This window comes from Urocitellus parryii, chromosome 15, assembly GCF_045843805.1.
Source record: "Urocitellus parryii isolate mUroPar1 chromosome 15, mUroPar1.hap1, whole genome shotgun sequence".
Lineage (NCBI taxonomy): Eukaryota > Metazoa > Chordata > Mammalia > Rodentia > Sciuridae > Urocitellus > Urocitellus parryii.
The window spans coordinates 39,806,554-39,826,262 of NC_135545.1; the positions used below are offsets into that span (position 1 = coordinate 39,806,554).

At 40.0% G+C, this 19,709-nt stretch overlaps 1 protein-coding gene across 1 annotated transcript in view; it reads right to left on the reverse strand.

The window, feature by feature from the left end:
* The window catches only part of Cdh11 (cadherin 11), a 148,928-nt gene that overhangs the window by 33,582 nt on the left and 95,637 nt on the right, over positions 1-19,709 (reverse strand). The window contains exons 3-7 of the mRNA XM_026392626.2: positions 15,313-15,718; positions 11,007-11,301; positions 7,963-8,082; positions 6,018-6,185; positions 2,752-2,939 (exon numbers count right to left, since the gene is read on the reverse strand). Of these exons, the coding sequence (XP_026248411.1) occupies positions 2,752-2,939; positions 6,018-6,185; positions 7,963-8,082; positions 11,007-11,301; positions 15,313-15,540 (999 nt within the window). The 5' untranslated portion in view covers positions 15,541-15,718. The remainder of the gene's footprint in view (positions 1-2,751; positions 2,940-6,017; positions 6,186-7,962; positions 8,083-11,006; positions 11,302-15,312; positions 15,719-19,709) is intronic.

A 19,709-nucleotide genomic window follows, 5' to 3' on the forward strand; every position in this document is an offset into this window, starting at 1 on the left:
CTTTATCTGTCTGGAAAAATCCTATTCAGTTATCAAGACTCAACTCAAGAATTGCTTTTCTTTGAAGTCATTTGAAATTGCAGTTGATTTTCAACTGGGGAAAGATTTTGCTCTCAGTCACTCCAGGGATATTTGCAATGTGTAGAGCTATTTTTTTTGTTGTTGTTGTTGTTATCATCCCTGTTGGGGTGAAGTGGAGTGTGTACTTACTGACCTCTAGTGAGGAGAAGCCCAGGTTCTCCCGACATCCTATAGTGCACAGAAGAGCCCCTTACAACAAAGGATTACCCAGCCTGAAATGTCAATACTGCCAAGGCTGAGAAAACCCCTTCTATTTTGATTATCTTCTCACTGAATTGTCCTATTCAACTGTGACACCCCCACCCCCACCCCTGTGGCCAGGACTCTATCTCTTCTATTTTAGGTTTCTAGCTTTCCCCAAATCCCTGACTGGTAAATAATATAAACTCTATGACTCTTGGTGGAAGAATATATTAAGAAATGAATTAAAATACTGTAATAAAGAATATCCTTAAAATGCAAAAATGTCCCCATGAGCTCTTCATACTCTTTTATTAAATTGTATATGATGACTTCCACAAGGACCTACAGTTTTACTGTGTTAAATTAACCTTTGATTTTTTTTTTTCTTTCTGGTGAACATTTGAAATGTTGCGCTACAAGTTAAACCAAATGTTCCTTTACATTGTTTTAAACTTAAACATCATTGTTTCAGAGAAGAGTATTTCATTTACTGAAATGAATATAGGAATAAGGGGAGTGCACAAATTAATCATCTGTATCGAGCTCATTTGCCATGTGTGAGATCCACAGGGGTGATTTAAATGTTTTAAAATTTTAGAGACATGGTGTGTGTTTATGCCCGGAATACACTAAAAAACAGGTGACAACCTTAGCATAACCAGCTATCCAATTACTCAAGCAAAGGATGGAATGTTCATGTTAGTGTCAAGCAGGAGGAACAGTAATATTAATTAACAAAGTAAGTTGACGGCTTGAGGCGACACACACAATTGACACAGCTACTATTCAAAAGTAGAAAAAAAAAGGAATATCCCATTCCTTTGGGGCTGATAATTAGTCTTCCTCAATAATACCATTCATCATCATTCATGTAGACTTTTCCAACTATCCAGGGCTCACTCCACTTCCTTATACCCCAATTTCTTTCACTCTTTCAGGACAATCACCTTTTCCTTTCTCTTTCTTCTGCATCCCTTATTTTCCCCAAACCCAACATACTTTCCAATGTCACGAAAAAACAGCTTTCCGGAACACACTACTTCTTGTTCCCCCAGCTGAAAGATTTCTCCCAGAACATGTCTTCTGCCACCCCACATTTGTCTTCTCTTCTCTCCAGCTACGGGCCCCCCCCTTTTTTTTTTTTGATTCTTCAAATTAATTTTTTTTTATCAGTGTTACAGTCCAATCTTTCCCTTTACACCAAGAAGTTTAATATTCATGCTACAAAACCAAGTAGAAAATGAACGCTTGATTAAAACCAAGGTAATCCCATCCTTCAATTCAGATTTAATGCTCCATACACTTTGATGATGGAGAGGTGTTGATTTCTCAAGTGGTAAATCAGGGGGCAGGAGAGGGGACCATTTTAGAGTACACGGTGACTGACTGCTTGTTCACTTGAAAGTGAATCTTATCTGAACTTCCTTGATAAGCCCTTTCTGGCTGAATTATTTCCAACAGTGTCTGAAGAAGGAAGCTGTACTAACATAGGCTAGGCGTGAATTCCACATCTGTGGCTGTGTGACTGTCACCAGGTCAAATTATTTAATCCATCAGAGTCCCAGTCTCTAAAATCAAGTTGAACTCCCAATTTTTACCCCAAATACAGATTGCAGAATCACGTCGGTTACACATCCACAATTTTACATAATGTCCTGTTAGTAACTGTTGTATTCTGCTACCTTTCCTATCCCCTACTATCCCCCCTCCCCTCCCCTCACATCTTCTCAATCTAATGTATGAAATAGGATATGTCAAGAGCTTTGTAATGTTGTGAACAACTAATAAAAAAATCTCAAAAAAAAATAAAATAAAATCAAGTTGAGGCATCATTGCTCATGATTTTTTTTTTCCCATGTAAAAATAAGTGAGAAGATGTTTGAAGAGGTTCAGGCTATGTCTGACCAATAGTTCATACTAGATAAATGTTAGATTTATAAAAGAAAATTAGAGGAAATCATAAATTCCTCTTCCTAACGAATTAATCCAAGAGATGTGTTTCTAATGATGGTCTAGCTGACTGTGGTAGAGGGTCTATTATTGTTTCTCCACTTTCAATTCTGAAAGAAAGTCAAGAAGGAAGTTGGTTGGATCAAGTTTCAAAAAGAGCCCAGCAGAAGCAGTGAACTTGGATGTTTGAAATAAGTGGGGTTCTGAACAACCTATGTTAACAGGCTCCGTGGGGAGGGCTAATGGAGCTCAGGGCTGCTTTTACAAAATGCAGGCTTCATCTAACTGTCTTCCATTCACTAGAGAAAGGTGCCCAAACACAGGCGATCTAACCAGCAACCTCAGGTGGGAATCATGGGCACGATTTGTTAGCTCCCTGGGCAGTAACAGTTATTTCCCCAGAGCTCAGCACTTGACTGCAAAGCAGGCGTCTCTCACATCCTCTTTTCTTCACCTTCCATTCCCTGTCACCTTCATTGTCACCTGGGCAGAACAAACCATATCACTGAGCTGAGCCATCCCTCCACCCTAACTCACCTTTTTCAGCTTTACCACGCCTTCCTGTGTTTCGTAGTCCGTGGTGATTTCAAAGAGCTCCATACCGTCTCCATCAACGATGTTGTATGTGACTAAGCCGTTTTCTCCAATGTCTGGGTCTTTAGCCTTCACTCTGCCTACTTCCTCTCCGGGGACAGCTGCTTCGGATACAGACATCTGGTATACGCCTAGAGGTAGAAGAAGACATCTACTCTTATTTTCCTTTTTATTTGGCAGCTGTAAGACTTCAGATTTCATTGAATCCCAATAAATTTCTCAAAGGGGTTTGAAATTGAACTTTCTATTGATTGAAAACATGAAAGAAGTGTATGGCTGGGAAGAAGGTCCCAGATGGCCTGCTTGCCAGAAGAATGCTCTCTACAAAGGATGATAAAACAATACTGGGGTCCCGGGTGAGATGCTGAGGTCACCTGCCACGTGTGAGGCAGGAGAGGCAAGCTCAGTTACATTTCTCAACAGAGGATGGTGGAGAACCATACATGATTTCAAATAGCTCAGTCTTCTTTCAAGTGTCTCGAAGGACCAGTTATGGCACTGCCAATTGCCCAGAAAAAAAATAAACTAAAATACCCTTCACTATTTAAAAGACATTGATAGCTCCCTATTTATTTTAAAATCAAATGTGAATTTTAACTTTCAAGGTCAGGACACTTTGAGCTCAGAATGTGGCTTGCCTCTTACTTTTGCTCTTCTGCCACCAACTGAAGCACTACCTTCTCTGAAAAGTTTTCCCACAGTGTGGCCCTTCCAAAGATATTGATTCAACATTTCTTGGAAAGCTAATATGTGCCAGGCACTGTTCCATTCTGCACAAACTCAGTGGCAAGAGTCAAGATTTCTCCCTTGAGGAGATACACCAAAGAGAACAAAAATCCACAAATAGGTACACACTAATGTCATTGCACTGCCAGGGTTTAGGGTGATGAGTGGGTTGTGGTTATGTGTGTATAATTTATGCAAGGACAAGTGTGTATGTGTGAATGGGTAAGGGAGTTGTGCGAGTGGGTGTGAAAGTGTGTGGTTGTGTGTTTGAATATGTGGTGAGTGTGTGATGAATGTGTGACATATATTCATGTAAGTGTGTTTGTGTATGTGTATGAATGTGAGTGAACACACAAGTGTAAGATAAATCTGTATGGGCGAGAAGGAGAAAGAGATTGATTTTGAAGAATGAGGCCAAATATGTTTAGAGGAAGATATCTAATCTCAACCAAAGGGACTGAGCAGCAGTGACAGTGGAGACACTTAAAGCCAATGGCAGCACCCTGATATATACACATTAGCTAGAAAGCTGGTGAGACAAGAGGGCCTTCTGTTAGGAGATGATGGTATGCAGGTAGGTTGTGGCTTAGTTGTGTAAAAAAGGCAGTGGAAGGCACATGAGTTAAATTCTTTATGTTTTATTTTCCTCTTTCATAGTTTCCTACAATACTCTGTATTTATATTATTTGGCTTTGGATATTTTCAATTCAGAACCATATTCAATTTCATCTCATGTGCCTTTCATGTTAAAGGCACGGTGGGAATTTCTATAGATAATCATCAACATAGGGAAAGGCTTAGAAAACCTGGGATAAGTTGAGTTCCTACAAATCTCATTCAAGTTCATGACCATGAAACTGGTGCAGCTGGTACAGCTACACTGTAACTTTACTATAGGATTCTCTATGAGCAAGAACAATAACAGCTATGCATTAATAATCCCATGTGCCCTACTCCTTCCAGCACATCAAACAATATTATAGTGTGGATAATGAAGCATGTGGCTTTTAAAATGTTATATGGGCCTTAATCTTGTTGTTGATGCTGAATGTTGTACCTAACCAGGCAAAGCAGTTTTTCCCCATTTGAGAGACCCTATGAGAACTGATGGTTGCCTCTAATCTTCCACCTCAATGTTTCCATTTTCTAGACTGTTCTTTGGATTGCTTTGAGTAACCATGGTGCCTCTCTGGGGCCACATTTGGTTATCTTTTTTATTCTTCCATTTTCAGTGCCATCTCACTGGTAATAAATTTATGGATTTCTCAAAAAAGAGATACCATTGTGGTGAACCCCACTCCCTAGGACTAGCATCATGATCCCACTCTACCCTTGTATTCACCTCCATATACGTGAGGGATTTGTGTTCAAAGTTTGACTTTGATACCGTCCTTTGGCAACATATGCCACTTTTGATGGAAGCCAGTTTTATCTGTGAAATGTGGGGGGTTTTTTTGCAGGGATTTATAATATTAATGACTAATCATTAAATAATAGAAAAGGTGGTTGTTATAATCACAATTATTAATCACAAACTTCCAGAATCATATTTTTAATTCCCTCAGCAATTCTATAAACTTTTTAGAACAACCCAGATAACAGTAGCTGACATTCGTTTTGTCATTTTAAGACTTTACACTAGCTTTTGTAGTCCTAACTGTAATCCTACTAATTAGATACTATGGAAGATCACATTTTCACCAAGAGGTCAAGAAATAATTCCGATCCCACACACTGTTGAACACGACTTTGATGGATCTCCTATGGAAAGGTGTGGTCCATAGCAACTCCACTCCACTTGTGGTAGCCTTCTGACCACACTGGAAAGGATGCGATGTGACTTCAAGAGGCTAGGTCACAAGAGGCAATGCAGTTTCTGTCTGGTGACCTTGGGGCTCTTGTCTTTGGGACCCAGCCACCGAAAGTTTACAGGGAGAGGAGCCAAAAATCAATATGGGCCCACTAGACATGTGAGAAAGCTAGGTTGGAAGTGGATCTTCCAGCCTCAGTGGGGCTGAGCGCAGCTGATACTGTGGAAAACACGGAAGAGCCGTGTCCTATAAGCCTTGTCCAAATTACAGACTCATGATAAAACAAACAAACAAAAAAACTCATAGGCAGTTTGTTACATAGTAACGAATGGTTGATTTAGATATTATCATATCCAGGTTAGTAATAAGAATATTAAAACAGAGGAAGGTTACATACTAGATCACAGTGCTAGTACATAATAGATAAAATCCCTAGCAAAACAAGTCATAGAAATTGTCACACCTTCTCTTTGTCCCACTATCTTTATTCCATTGAAGTTTTGTGGTTGTTGTCATCTTGCCTTTGCCTTCTGCAATAATGACATAAAGAGCTCCTAGTTTTCTGCATTTTCCTTTTCACAAGCTGAGTAAAGCAGGAACGGGTCAATATAAATGGGGGGGGGGTGCTCGTGGTGGCAATGCTGAACAGTGAAGCCAAGCCCACCTACTTACTCTGCGGAAACTTTGGTGGGTTGTCATTGACATCAGTCAGTGTGATCGTCACTTTGGTTGTCCCTGAGAGTCCGCCCATGTGTCCACCCATGTCCTTGGCCTGGATCACCACGTGATACTCCTCCTTGGCCTCCCTGTCCATGTTGGGAAGGGCTGTTCTGATGATACCTGGGCAGGTGAGCAGGAAACATCACAGATACTCATTTATAACATTACAGCAATGAAATGTTTTAAGCACCGGATGAGTAAAACAACCTGTTTTCTGAAAGAAAAGTCATTTTAACATGATAATTGTAACTGAAAGTAACCACACCTGAAGCATCAGTGTCTTTTCAAGAAAATCATGAAGATTATGTAAACTGCATTAATTTTCATTTTGTTTGCTTCACTGTGCATGCAAATAATAACCTCATTTTTCTCATATGCAAAAATTCTGAAGTTTGAGTTCCCCGCTTGCATGGCTGTCCATGGCTAAACCCATATCTTTGAACTTCTAGCAGGATTTTTGGAAATCTATCTCTACATGTAATCATTAGAAACATTTTTATTGCTCATATTCAATTTAAAGTGGGAGGCATATATTTCATGGAATACTGTAAAATGCTAATATTAATTTTTTGAAAGAGCAAAACAAATGATTTAGGAATATATGCAATGCTTATACAAATATTTACTGTCTACTATCACTGACAACAATAATAAATTCATGATTGAATTCATCATAATCCCTGGATGCTGGAACATGATTGGCATGACCACTCTGCACTTCAATCTCAAGGAGGATGTGCAATGTTTTTCTCTCTGCAGATAAGGTAGTACGTGTCCTAAAAGTATAAAAAGAGCACTGAAGAAACTCAGTCCTGATCTGTCTCTTCCTCCCCAACACTTTTCTGTTTCTGAGCAATACCCTAGAACTCATTGGTTCTCATTTTTTTTTCCTTATCTGTTAAAAAATTTGGCAGGTTCCAACCGGTAGTTATTAGTGCATCCCTGAGACAAAGAAGGCTCCAATTTTAAACATGTCGACAATCTAGATGAAGTCCCATATGTATTTTTGGTTAACCTGGAAAGGGTTATGAGAAATGCCTTTGAGAAATCATAGCAACTAACTGCATAAATCATATTCTGAGCAAATAAATGAATACATAGGTAAAAGGAAATTATACCAAGTAAATGAACGATATCTGGTAGGCTATGTATACACATACACATATATATGTTATCAAATTAGTGATAAGAAGAGGCACAGATTATTGGTAAATATCTTTTAAAACAATGGGACATACAGGCCCCTGAAATAATATTATGGATGATCAGCTTTGTAGGATTGTAATGTTTATTCTAGTCAAGAGTCAAATTTGGTATAAATGAAGTGACAGATTTTGTTTTTTGTTTCACTCATGGTATTGATTTGCTTTTTTTGGTTTGCTCTTGTTTTCTGTAAGAAATGTATAAATGATTTATCCAGATGCTGATGTCCACTGGTAATCTATGCTCATAGCAGGGGAGATTGGGAAAGTGCTGTCTCTCTCCTGAGGCAACATGAATATTAACACCCTCCTCTGACACTCCCTAGCTTGCACAGTGGTATTCAAAGCATGCTTTGAGAGCTACTGGTATTTACACCAGGCTCCAAGTTTGGTGGTCTCTTAATCTGGATCCATAGTTCAAGACCTTTCTGACATTCAAGTTGAAGTTTGAAATCATTTGTTGTAACCAGGTGAAACACAGACACAACAATAATAAATATGTCACACCGTAAGCCAACTGTTTGCCAGGCACATGCATGGAGTGTCTAATCCTCACACGATTCCTCTAAGGTGGCCCTCTTTATTTTCATTTTAGATTTGGGAAAACTTGGGATTCCAATAGGTTTCGTGAACAGGTGTGAACTCCTTATTCCCAATGCATCACAAATCACAATGACAGTGACACTCTACAGTACCTGTCTGTGCCTCCACTGAAAAGTAGGGCTGTCCTTCAAGGATACTGTACACTAATTTAGCACTGTTTCCATAGGTGGGATCATCTGCATCAGAAGCTGTCACCTGGATTACTGATGTTCCTGAAAAGGGGAATAAATTAATTAGAAATGTCCCTTGGCTTTTCAAATTACGTTCTTGTTTACAAAGTTTTACTTTAAAATGAAACTCAGAGGAGGGCCTCACAATCAGTCAACAGATTCTCCATTTCCTGGAGTTGAGATGCAAAGTGATCTTTATTTTTTTCCTTTCTTCCTTCTCTCTTTCTTTCCTGTTCCTTTTAATTGCATGGTTTAAAACAAAACTTTCTATATTCCTATTACATTCCGCTATGCTTAGTAGTTAAAATAATAATATGAACATCATTGCCCAAACATTCTAAGACTCATGCAATTGAAATGCTCAGTATATCAAATAATTAAATAAAAATCTCCCCAAAGAGCATAATAAATGAAAATTAATGATGAATTGTGTTTCATGAAAGGACAGAGTGCAGCCTTCCATCTGTAGCCTGGCAATAAATATATCATTTATTGTAGCCTTGCATGTAATAAAATTGCGGCTAATACTACATTTTAATTAATTTATGGCTATAAATATTGTGCAGAATGTTGTTCCCTACTGACATGAAAACAGCATCTTTCCACCTCTAATCAGCCTAGCAACCACATGACAGGCACCTAGTGTGATCTGAGGCATGCATTCATGGGTCCCAAAGAGGATAAACCAGTGAACTGTTCTTTGCTGCTCACAAGGACCAAATATCTGGGGTATGGCACACTGGAGAGAGGAAAGAGGAGCTGGAAGTAGAAAATTGTCAATTTCCCAACCTCTCTGCACCAGGACCATTTGGGACTCATTCCATGTATTCTGCCAGAATTCCTCTGTTGGGTGTTTTTTATATCCATTTTACTTGTGGGACATTTGAGTGAGAGGTATGATGTTTTGCAATCTCTTTCGCAAATGGTTTATGGCCAGAGTCAGGAGTCTAGCCCCAATTCAGCAAGCAAAGAAAACAGCTGGTTCCTTCCGGACATTTTCATCAGAGAAGAAGGATCTGTGTGGGAGGCCAGGAGGCCCAAAGACATTGTTTCTAACTGTTCTAACTTTACAGTGTTGTTGGGGACTTTCATCTCCTGTCCAAGTAAATCTCACTCTTTTCTGGTGACCTCCCATAATTCATTGTTTATGCAAATGGTCTTTTTTGAACTCTTCCCAAGTTCAAATCTCCAAAGGAGACTTTACAAAGGAGAAAAGGAACATATCACAGCTAAGTAAATTACTAATTTTCATGATTAATTTATTTCTAAAACTCTTGCTAAGTGCTTTTCAACTCTTTGTATTTTAAATCCATTTTACTTAACCTTATTTTATGGATGATGAAATGCAAACTTAGAAAGGTATGAGAAGTTGCCTGGGTTCATGTGGCTGGTCAGAGGTACAGCGAGGATTGTGTCCCAGTACTGTCTGACACCCAGGACTCCACTTTTATATGCCATTGTGGAGAATCTGGGTGCTATACCAAAGCATCCAGGACCATAATACTGAGAACAATAAAAATTCCTGTGGGTTATCCTTTTAGATAGCTAGCTTTCCCATACCACCTCTCCGCTGTCCTCGCCGAAGCTCTGTTCCTGACTCTGCCATCCCCTATTTATACAGATTTAGTTAATGTCTATTATTTCTCAGTAGAATCCAGACCTACATATTGAGAAAGTTAAAAAAAAAATCCTCTGTGGGAAGTGGGAAGGGAAAAGGTTGTAAAATGGCTTGATCTGATTTCACAAAGTATGAGAAGAGCTTGAATTTACTTGGAAGAGGAAGGAGGATCTAAGAGGCTCCCATATGAAGAGTGGGAGGGCCTCTGGGCTGTCAGGACACATCTAACATTCTTGAGTTAGGACTTGGTTTGCTCATTCATCAAAATGGACTGTTTGATGCTGATGGTGCCTACATTCGTTTGAGCTCATGTGATCACATGTACCCCTGATCAGAACAGGCCTGCCTACTGTGTGAAAGACAGACCTTTTCTCATCTGAGGTTTGTTTGTCAAAAGACTTCAATTGCATGTGTGCTAGGAAGCCAAACGGAAGTTATCACCAGAAGGTGGCCAGATGAAGAATGCCTTCAGAGTCCTACCACTTAGCAATGCAGTGTGCCTTCAAACACACTGGAATGACACACCTACTTCTAAATCCACAGGTATCATAATGTGGTGAAGTGTAGTGAACTGTGCATTCTGGATCCACTTAATCATGCAGATGGCCCTGGGTAAATTAGTTAACCTACTTCTGCCTTGTGTTTCTAATCTATAAAATAGAGGCAGCTGGACCTGGTACATTGCAAATAAATAATTATGTAATCACATAAAAATTTTAAATAAAGCTGGGCACGGTGGTGCACACCTATAATGCCAACAAATCGGAAGGCTGAGGCAAGGGGATCACAAGTTTGAGGACAGCCACAGCAACCTGACAAGACCCTAAGCAACTTAGTGAGATCCTGTCTCAAAACAAAAAAAAAAATTAAAAGGGTTGAGATGTGGCTTAGTGTTTAAATGCCCCTGGGTTCAATCTCCACTATACCCACCCTGAAAAAAAAATTAGATAAAATATTATTAGATGGTCTCCATCCAACAAAGACTACCAATACTATTATATACTGAACACCAACCAATATGGCCCATTCCTATTTCACAGAAGAGAAAATGAAGGATAAGAGACTAGATATAATTGATTCTGATTCATACACCTGAGAATACAAAGGTCAGAATTACCCAGACTCAATTTCATTCTTCCCTCTTCTTTGTCCTTTAAAAAAACTTAAGCTCTAATACCTCAAATCCATTTGAACTTCCCACTACACCAGTGAAAAATTGGGGTTTGTTATTTTTCCACAAAAGATACAGCACAAGGTCTACTTCCTGACTGGGGAGGACAGGCACCAAACTGGCCACTTGCAGGGACACCAGGTAAGAAAGTGGAGCAGTTCTTCCCCACTTACGCACCCACATTGGACCTCTCAGGCACATTGGCATGATAGGTCTCATGCAGAAACTCCGGAGGGTTGTCATTAATGTCCTGGACCTTGACGATGAATTCCGATGGTGGTTCCAGTGGCCGGTTGGTGTCCCTGTCCACTGCCTGAGCCATCAGTGTGTACTGGGCTCTCTCCTCTCGGTCCAAAGTCTTGGTGGCATGAATGTTCCCTGATTTGTCATCAATCACAAAAATGGTTCCGGCTCCTTCACCTGAGAGAATGTATTTAATGTTCCCATCACCAGAGTCAATATCGGAATGAAGCTAGGAAAAGAGAAACGGAGATTTGTAATTTCACAAGTGATGGAGCAGGGAGAAAGTGACCCACACTGATTGCTACAATCTCTGCACACACATATGTGCATGTGCACACATACACACATCATAAGAGTTCACCCTTATTTTACAAATGAAGAGACAGAATCTTAAGGAAGATCTTTGCCTTGGCCAAGGTCACACAACTGAGGAACAACCAGGCCAAGGTTCAAACGTTTTTTTTCTTTTTTATTCTAAGACTCATTCTCTTCTTTCCTTCTTTCCATACACATACACACATACAAAATATACACACATACACATATATCATAATATTCATTTTGAAAGAAATGCATCATATTTTTAAAATGCATTTATGCAATTATAAGCCTTTCTCTCATTTCTGGATCCTTCTCCTTCATCTTCTCTGCTCACAAGTCATCATTGTTATTAGATTTATGTGCATCCTCTGGAAGATAGTCTCATCTTCACTCACATGTGTCCTAGCTTACTTTTACCCAATAAAGGTCATAGCACACACTTCATTCCTCGCCTTGCCATTTTCCTCTAACAGCAAATTCAGGTGCCCTTCCGTGTGGATATATCTAGGTCTACCACACCCACAGTGTGCATATTATTATCATCTCTTTTGGCCCTCCTCTTCAAGGGACCTTTGGGGTGTGTCTAGGATTTTGTTACCTCTAACAATTCAACTGATCAGATCTCTGCAGAATCACTGTTGTGCAGCACTCTGATATGCAGACATATCTGGGGATATGTCTTCATAGAAGGAAATTCCATTCTGACCACAGAGGATGGTCAAGGGGGATGGGGTAATACATGTGCAATTCCATAGACCCTAGAAACAACCTTAAAATCCTTGAGGTTTCTCCCTCTGGACAAAGCCTAGAGACAAGGTGAAACCTTCCTAAATCCATACTTGCCAGGCTAAGAAATCACCCAGGTTCCTTGACTACCAGCCCTGTATCTTTTGACCTTGAGTCAGCCCTGCTTTGGAACATGAACTACCTCCAAAGACCTCCTCTGATTTTCCTGTGCAATGAACTCTCCACACTTTGTTGTTCCATTTCAGTTTTGGAAGGCTTCATCCTAATTTGAGTTGTTTGACCCTCATGATGCTCTTTGTGGGAAAAGAGAAGCATTATTTTTCCTGTTCTCACAGGCTTCCACAGTAGGCAAGTGAACAAGAAGCCCTTGATTCTCCCTGCTACATAAGAAAACCCATAGCAAGCTGAAATGTTTTATCCAAATGACATTTACAATAATAAAAATAATAATTGTTATTACTAATTATATTTAATATTAACAATGTTAATAGTATTATGAATGCTAATGGATTATTATTATTACTACTCTAATTTTAATTATGACTATGAAACACAAAGCATAGAGAGTCGGCCCCGTCACAAAGCAAGATTGAACATGAAGCTTTTTAAAATTTCCATATTATTTCAGTTTCCCCAAAGGTACCTAATGGATTCGTGGTGTTTCAAATACACCAAATATTTCACTTCATAGGAATACATGTGGGTACATATTTCAAAGGTCATGATGTTTTTAGACCATATGATGTCTTGGGGAAAAAAAAATAAAACTTTACTTCAGAATTCCTTATTCACCACGAGCTGTGTGTTGTTGTGAAATCGTGGCTGACACACTTTCAAAGAACAAGACCATTTGTGAATAACATAGGAAGTTATTTGATGGTCTATAACGGATGGACAGAATTGCTCCAATCTTCATACATTTTCCCCTAAGGTCCCTCCCTCCCGGGCCCCCAGCCCTTCCCAGGGTGGTGGGGTGTGTTCCTCTGTATTCTCTGCTTCAGAATTGTCAAAAGTTAGGGGATCTGTCCTGTGGCTGAAGAATGAGGAAACAAGTCAAAGTGGCCAGTGACTGAAAGTTTGTGGAGGTCTTCCTATAGGACATATGAATCTGACACCTTCCTTAGGAATTAAACCAAGAAATTTCATGAGCAGCCAAAGAACTGAAAATTTTATAGAATACACTCTTCCTTGAGTTTTATTTTTTTTTTCTACTTTGTTTTCAGATTTGCAAGTCAGATATGAATTCCCTTTCTCTCTTACAAAGAGGAGTTCCAGGACTGACAATGGTATTTATCAGGCTTCACAAAGAAACCAGTTTGGGCAATGAGTGGACGCTGTCAAGGGATCAGTTGCTGTGCCATACACAGCCAAGTCCTGACTCGCAGAAGGACGGTCTCCCTCCTCAGCACGGCACAGCATGACGCAGACTGCATTTCCTACAAGACATCTGAAACTCTATGGTTTGCCAAATTTGACTTTTTCAGGGAATCTTGAAGCATTCAACCATGAATGTCGTCAAATCAAAGGTTGTTGCAGAACAAGTCAGCTTCTCGATTGCTCTGATTTATGGGGAACTAGCCCAGCACCATTTCAAAAGGAAAATTCATATGATGCAGCCAGTTTTTCCCCGCCCACATCCATTCTGACATGAGGTTCATGCTCAGGTGTGAGCTGCGGGCACACTTTGACTCCCCCTTTTTCCTATGTTCCCTTCTAGTAGCCATGATCATGGCTGGGTCCACAAAGATGATGACATGGCTCCCCAGATCCTGCCCTCTGTGTAGCCCTCCCACTGTAACACATCATGGATCCCCAGTGTGAAAGCCCCACAGCAGCAGGTTCTATCTTTGTGGAACTATTCACATGGAACTCTCCACATGGCTCAGGCTACATAACCTCTGCCTCAGCTGAAGTCTCAGAGACTGTCTCTTCTACTTAATAGAATTTCTACCTCCTGGGGCTATATCCACAGCTTTTCATTTGGGGTACAAATGGGTAAAATTCCTTTGGTACATTTTTTTTTTCAAAAACATGTTCCCAACCCCTAAGCAATATTACGGAGGCTTCCTAATCCCCTCCAAGTATGCCAATGATATAGATAGGAAGTGTTTTCCTTATGTTAAGGAACAGTCAAGATAACCTTGTTGGAATCCAATGGGTTCAAAAATGCCCCAGACCTCTGCCCTTGCCTTTTTCCCCCTTTGTTGAGTAACTTCTGCTGGTCTTTTAGATCCTAAGTTGTCCTTTTATTGAATTTCATCCATCCTCCTTCTCATTTTAGTTTTTCTCTTTTGACTGCTGAAGAGACTGTGTCTTTCCCCCTACACTCCAAACTCTTTCAAGCCAGGAATTATTTTTTCACCTGGTTTAACACATGCCTAGCACTACACCTACACATAGTAGGATTTCACTTCTGATGCTTATAAATAACAATCTCCTTGTCATTCATATCACTATCATCTGAAAAATACCTGCGTATTTTACCATAAATGAGAGTGGCAAGTCAGTTTCCCAAATATATTTTGGGCCCTCTACCCTTAAAGCTTTTTTGGTAATGCTACACAAAACAGGCAGAACCTGAGTAAGGCTAGGAATCTGAAACCATCTCCCAGGGGATTTCCGATCCCTACAGCAACAGGGATAAAATTATGCCCATCCTGTGATACCCCCTTCACTGATCTCTTCAAAGTCGGGCTTAGAACCAGAACCCGGAGACACAAGCACAACCCTTTGTCTGATGCAAAGTACCTTGGGGTTTAGTGAGAAAGAGAGCAACGTACAGATAGGTATAATACAGCAAAGCAAGGTATGATAAAAAGCACAAAGAGAGTTACAAAAATACAAAGGAAAGGTAGCCGAGTTGGGGGAAGAACGTCATCAAGGAAATGCCCCCCAGTTGGAGGGTGATTAAATAAAATATGATCAGTTCCATTACAGTAGACTATGAAGCAGCCTTGAGAAAAAAAAAAATGATGGTATGGCATTAAGTGGGAAACACATGTAAGTTTATATCTTGGGGAAAGACTGAGAGGATGTGTGTGCATGATGTTGGGTTTTCACTGATGTCAGATCCTGTGTGTTTTCCCTATTTGTTTTTTGATTTTTATTGTCCATATGGTATTGTTCCCATGGGGGAGGGAAACAGGTAAGTGTCACATGAAAGTCAGCTTACCCTGCCCACGAGCACAGGATCAGGCCCCGTGTACTCCTCTATCACAAAGAACTGGTTCCAGACCCAGCCTCGTTTGGAGCGCTGCAGCACCTGCCCCTCCTTGCCCTTCTCATGATGTCCATAGAACGAGGGCCGCAGGTGGCTTCGTCGCTCCAGAGCAAATGCCTGGCTATGGCACAGCATGCTCAGGCACACCAGCGCGGCTTGTAAACAGTAGTTCTCCTTCATTTTTGGTTATGTGGTAGGCACAGGAGAATGCAGCTGTCACCCTTCCGCCAGCCCAGCCGAGTGGTATGCCTTTCCTATGGTCAGTCTCCGGGGTACGTCAAGCAGACCTCTCCTGGAACGGAAGGTCTTCGCTCTCTGAGCACATCACGTCAGGGCTGCCCACTTCCCCAGGCGGCTTCTGCAAGCAAAGAGAGGTTTGATTAGCTGCAGGCTTCGCCCTCACCTCATTTCATTTCCATTTAGTAAACAGTTAGGTTTGAGTGTCAGTCTTACCACTTGTCAGCCTAGGGAAAGTTAATTGATTTCTTCTGAGTTCAGCTCGCTCATTTATGAAACGGGGATAAGAATCCTACTCATTGCAAGGTTGTCACAGGGATTAAATGAGTAATACACATAAAGTCTCTTAGCACAATACCTGGTTCACGGTATTTATCTGTTAGTGTAATTGATTGTGCATGTGTTTGGTTAAGTTCTTGTAATAGATCAACTTGGAGTATTATGAAAACCCAGGAGAGGAACAGAGAATCCAAAGTAGAGATGGCAGAGACTACGGCAGTGAAGGCAGATTATCTAGAGGGTGGAATGGATGAGCAACAGAAAGGGAAAGGATGGGATATGTTATGGTTTGGATGTAAGGTATCCCCACAACAGCTCACGTGTGAGACAACGCAAGAAGGTTCAGAGGAGAAATGACTGGGTTATGAGGTTAAGAGTTGGGTCATTGGGGCAGGACATTGCTATATATTTTGTATCTGGTGAGGGTAGATCTCTTCGCTTCCCTGTGCCACACTCTTCTGCCATGATGTTCAGCCTCACCTTGAGCCCTGAGGAAAGGAGTCTGCTATATATATAGATTAAGACCTATGAAACAGTATGTCTCCAAATAAACTTTTCCTTCTCTACAATTGTTCTGGTCGGGTCTTTTGCTCACAGTGTCGAAAAAAGCTGACTAAAACAGGATACCTGACAGAAGGACTGGCATGACCCTAACCCTACAGGTAGTGAAAGGCACAACATATTCCAAGACTTTAGCATGACTGGAAACTGTAAGGAAAGCAGGCAATGGAGCATGATAGAGACGAGAGGTCAGGTCCGATCCCAAGGATGATGGGCAGTAATTGTGGAAGGTAATTAGACTTGAAGATCAGATAGGCCTGAATTGAAATACCACTTCTAGATCTTATAAGATGAGTGACCTTGGACATGTCAATCAGTTACTATGAGCCCATGGGGTCTCCTGTGAATGACAAGGAGGACGAGAACTTTTGCACCTACATAAGACTGAAGACCGAGTGGAAAACTGACACATGTTGGCTTGCTTCCACTTTTCCTAGAGGGCCACAATCTAAGCCTGCAGATCTCCCTCGCTTTAGGGGTGAGTGCAGATGAAGGTGCCCAGAAGAGGTGCTTTCTCTAAGGGAGAAATTGAAGAACAGGAATAACTCAGGATACCATAGCAATTTGGCCTTGGTAGTCTAAGAACTAAAGGAATTAGAGGAATTCCAACTTGTTCTAATTCCTTCCCCTCTGATGGTCTTTGACTCTGCCAAGCAATATGGCAAAATGATATTTGGGGAACTTACAGATACAAGATAATTTCAGGAGTCCAATCATTGTTCTCAACAACACTTGTGATGGTAGCATGATAGTTACTTCTCAAATAATAGAAAGTGTAATATTCAAAATTTGTGATATGTGGGCACTTGGGTGCAGGTCAAAAATGAAGTGTTTGCCATTTAACAGTTTCAACCTTAAATGCAGCATTTTAATAAGACACTAAATGTTTTTTTTATATAGCAAGCCAACCAGACAATGTTGGAAAGAGCACAGAGAAGCCCCAGGAGTGGTGAGATCCCAAAATGAGGCAAATAGGAAGCAACAGGAAGGTCTCCGGGATTACATGGTGAAGAGTGAGATTGGGTGGGAATCTGCCCCAGCTTATCATGGAACCTCATCATTTTCCCTTTTGTGACAATCTGCTTCATTCTCAGCAAAATGAAGCCCTTGACTGAAATTCTCTATATAGGCCTCCATCTTCATATTTGTGGTTGGAGCTCTGGTGAGAGATGGTGGGGGCCAATTTTACTATGTCTTTACTAGACTGGAAATCAGCCTCTTAATAGTTGAGTTTATATCTTATTTGATATATACCTGGGATCTGAGCTCAAAGCAGTCCATCCACAAAATTCGAACATACGATTTAAACCACATACTTCAAGTTCAAAATTAATATTGCCTCTATAGAAACTCAAGGAGCAAGAGAAAAGGCAGCACATATGGTGCTGTGAGATCCCTGCCCACTTTGTACCATGCCAAGTATTAAACGTTCATTCACATGGTGATAAATTATTCTTGCATATAAACTGTGAAGTGTATTTGAAAGAAAGGGTTTAATTAAAGTCGATATTTCTGCACCTCTCTCTTCTGGCTGCCATTTTGCTGTAAAGTACAATTATTTCTGACACCAAAGTGTGGAAACTAGATGACAACTTTTTTCCCCCTTTTTAAGAAAAACAATCTAGCTTAATGTTAATGCGCTTAAGAGTTTCCATATGACCAATAAATAATCAACCTTACCCTTTGTTAGACGGTAAAACTGTCTACTTATTTCTGTTGGAAAAGACAGTGAAATCAACTTGCTTGTGAATGTCATTGTCCAAATTCATTATGTTAAGTGCTCAGATGACTATGCAATATATAAAAATTTTTAATGATTCCTCTAGCTTTGTATAAGATGGGTTTTTATCACTTTTTGTTTATTCACTTTGAGAAGGAAAATCTATTTACAAAAGTATTTTTCTAACCATTATTCTAAAAGCTTTACAAATATTAATGTGTCTGTTGATTTCTATAGTAATCTTGTAAATGGACATGCTTCTTGTTTGAAGGGAGAAGGAAACTGAGGTCCAGATTAAAAAAAAAAAAAAGAAAAAGAAATTTGTGGGGCTGGGGATGTGGCTCAAGCGGTAGCGCGCTCGTCTGGCATGCGTGCGGCCTGGGTTCAATCCTCAGCACCACATACCAACAAAGATGATGTGTCTGCCAGAAACTAAAAAATAAATATTAAAAAATTCTCTCTCTCTCTCTCTCTCTCTCTCTCTCTCTATCTATCTATCTCTCTCTCTCTAAAAAAAAAAAAAAAAAAAAAAAAGAAAAGAAAGAAATTTGTGCTAGGTTAGGCTTCTGGTAAGAGGTGAACTGGGATTTGAACCCATGCCATCTGGGTCTAGTTAGTCTGTTGCTAATCAGCGAATTAATATCTCTTTCCATTTCTTTTGTATTTCATAAGGAAATTATATGGACACTGTAATAAAAATGATAACCTAGCAGCCACCTGAATATGGGAAGTAAGCCAGTAATTGGGTGTACACCAATAATAATATTATAATGAAAATATTGAAAAATAGATAACATTTCTCAGGTGCTATCTGCTCAATGTTCTTGCAAGGGATTTCCATGAATTGAGTCACCCAATCATTCCAACAACTCTACAAAGCAGTACAAATGTCATTCCTATTTACAAATAAGTAGTCTGAGGTGCACCAAGAAAAACTAACTCACCCCAGGTTACAGAGCTAAGAAGGAGGGGAGCTGAGATTGAATCCCCTGCATTTTGCCCAAGTACTTACATTCCTATCCCTATGATTCTACCTGTCATGCCTGTTTGAGAAAAGACTGAGGATCAGATGTAGAAACACAACCCCAGAAACACACAATAGACCGACCATGACAATAATTTCAGTTACAGGAGCAGGAAGGCTTGGGGTAGGCTATGACAAAAATTATGAATTAAACCCAAAAGAAAAAAAGAGAAAGCATTTCATAGCAAGACCAAAGAGGAACAGGAAGTAATTATATCAGCCCACCCACACAGATGTACACCCACGCCTTAATGAATTCATAGTGCACAAAAGTTAAGCTTTGTTTTTTAATATTTTTTCATGTTTCAGAATTTCTACATTTACAGGTTAAATATGAATATATAAGTTAAAATGTACTCAAGAATCCTTTCTTCAGGTTTTGTTTTTCTGTTCTTTTTTTTTTTTTAAAGGAAATATTTCTAGAATCTGGAGAAGTGATTGATGTATTCAGTGGTAGAAACTTTGCAGGAATCTCGCATGAAAATTAATAGGAGACCTCCCTCCTAAGAAGACCTTGATGTTGGTAAT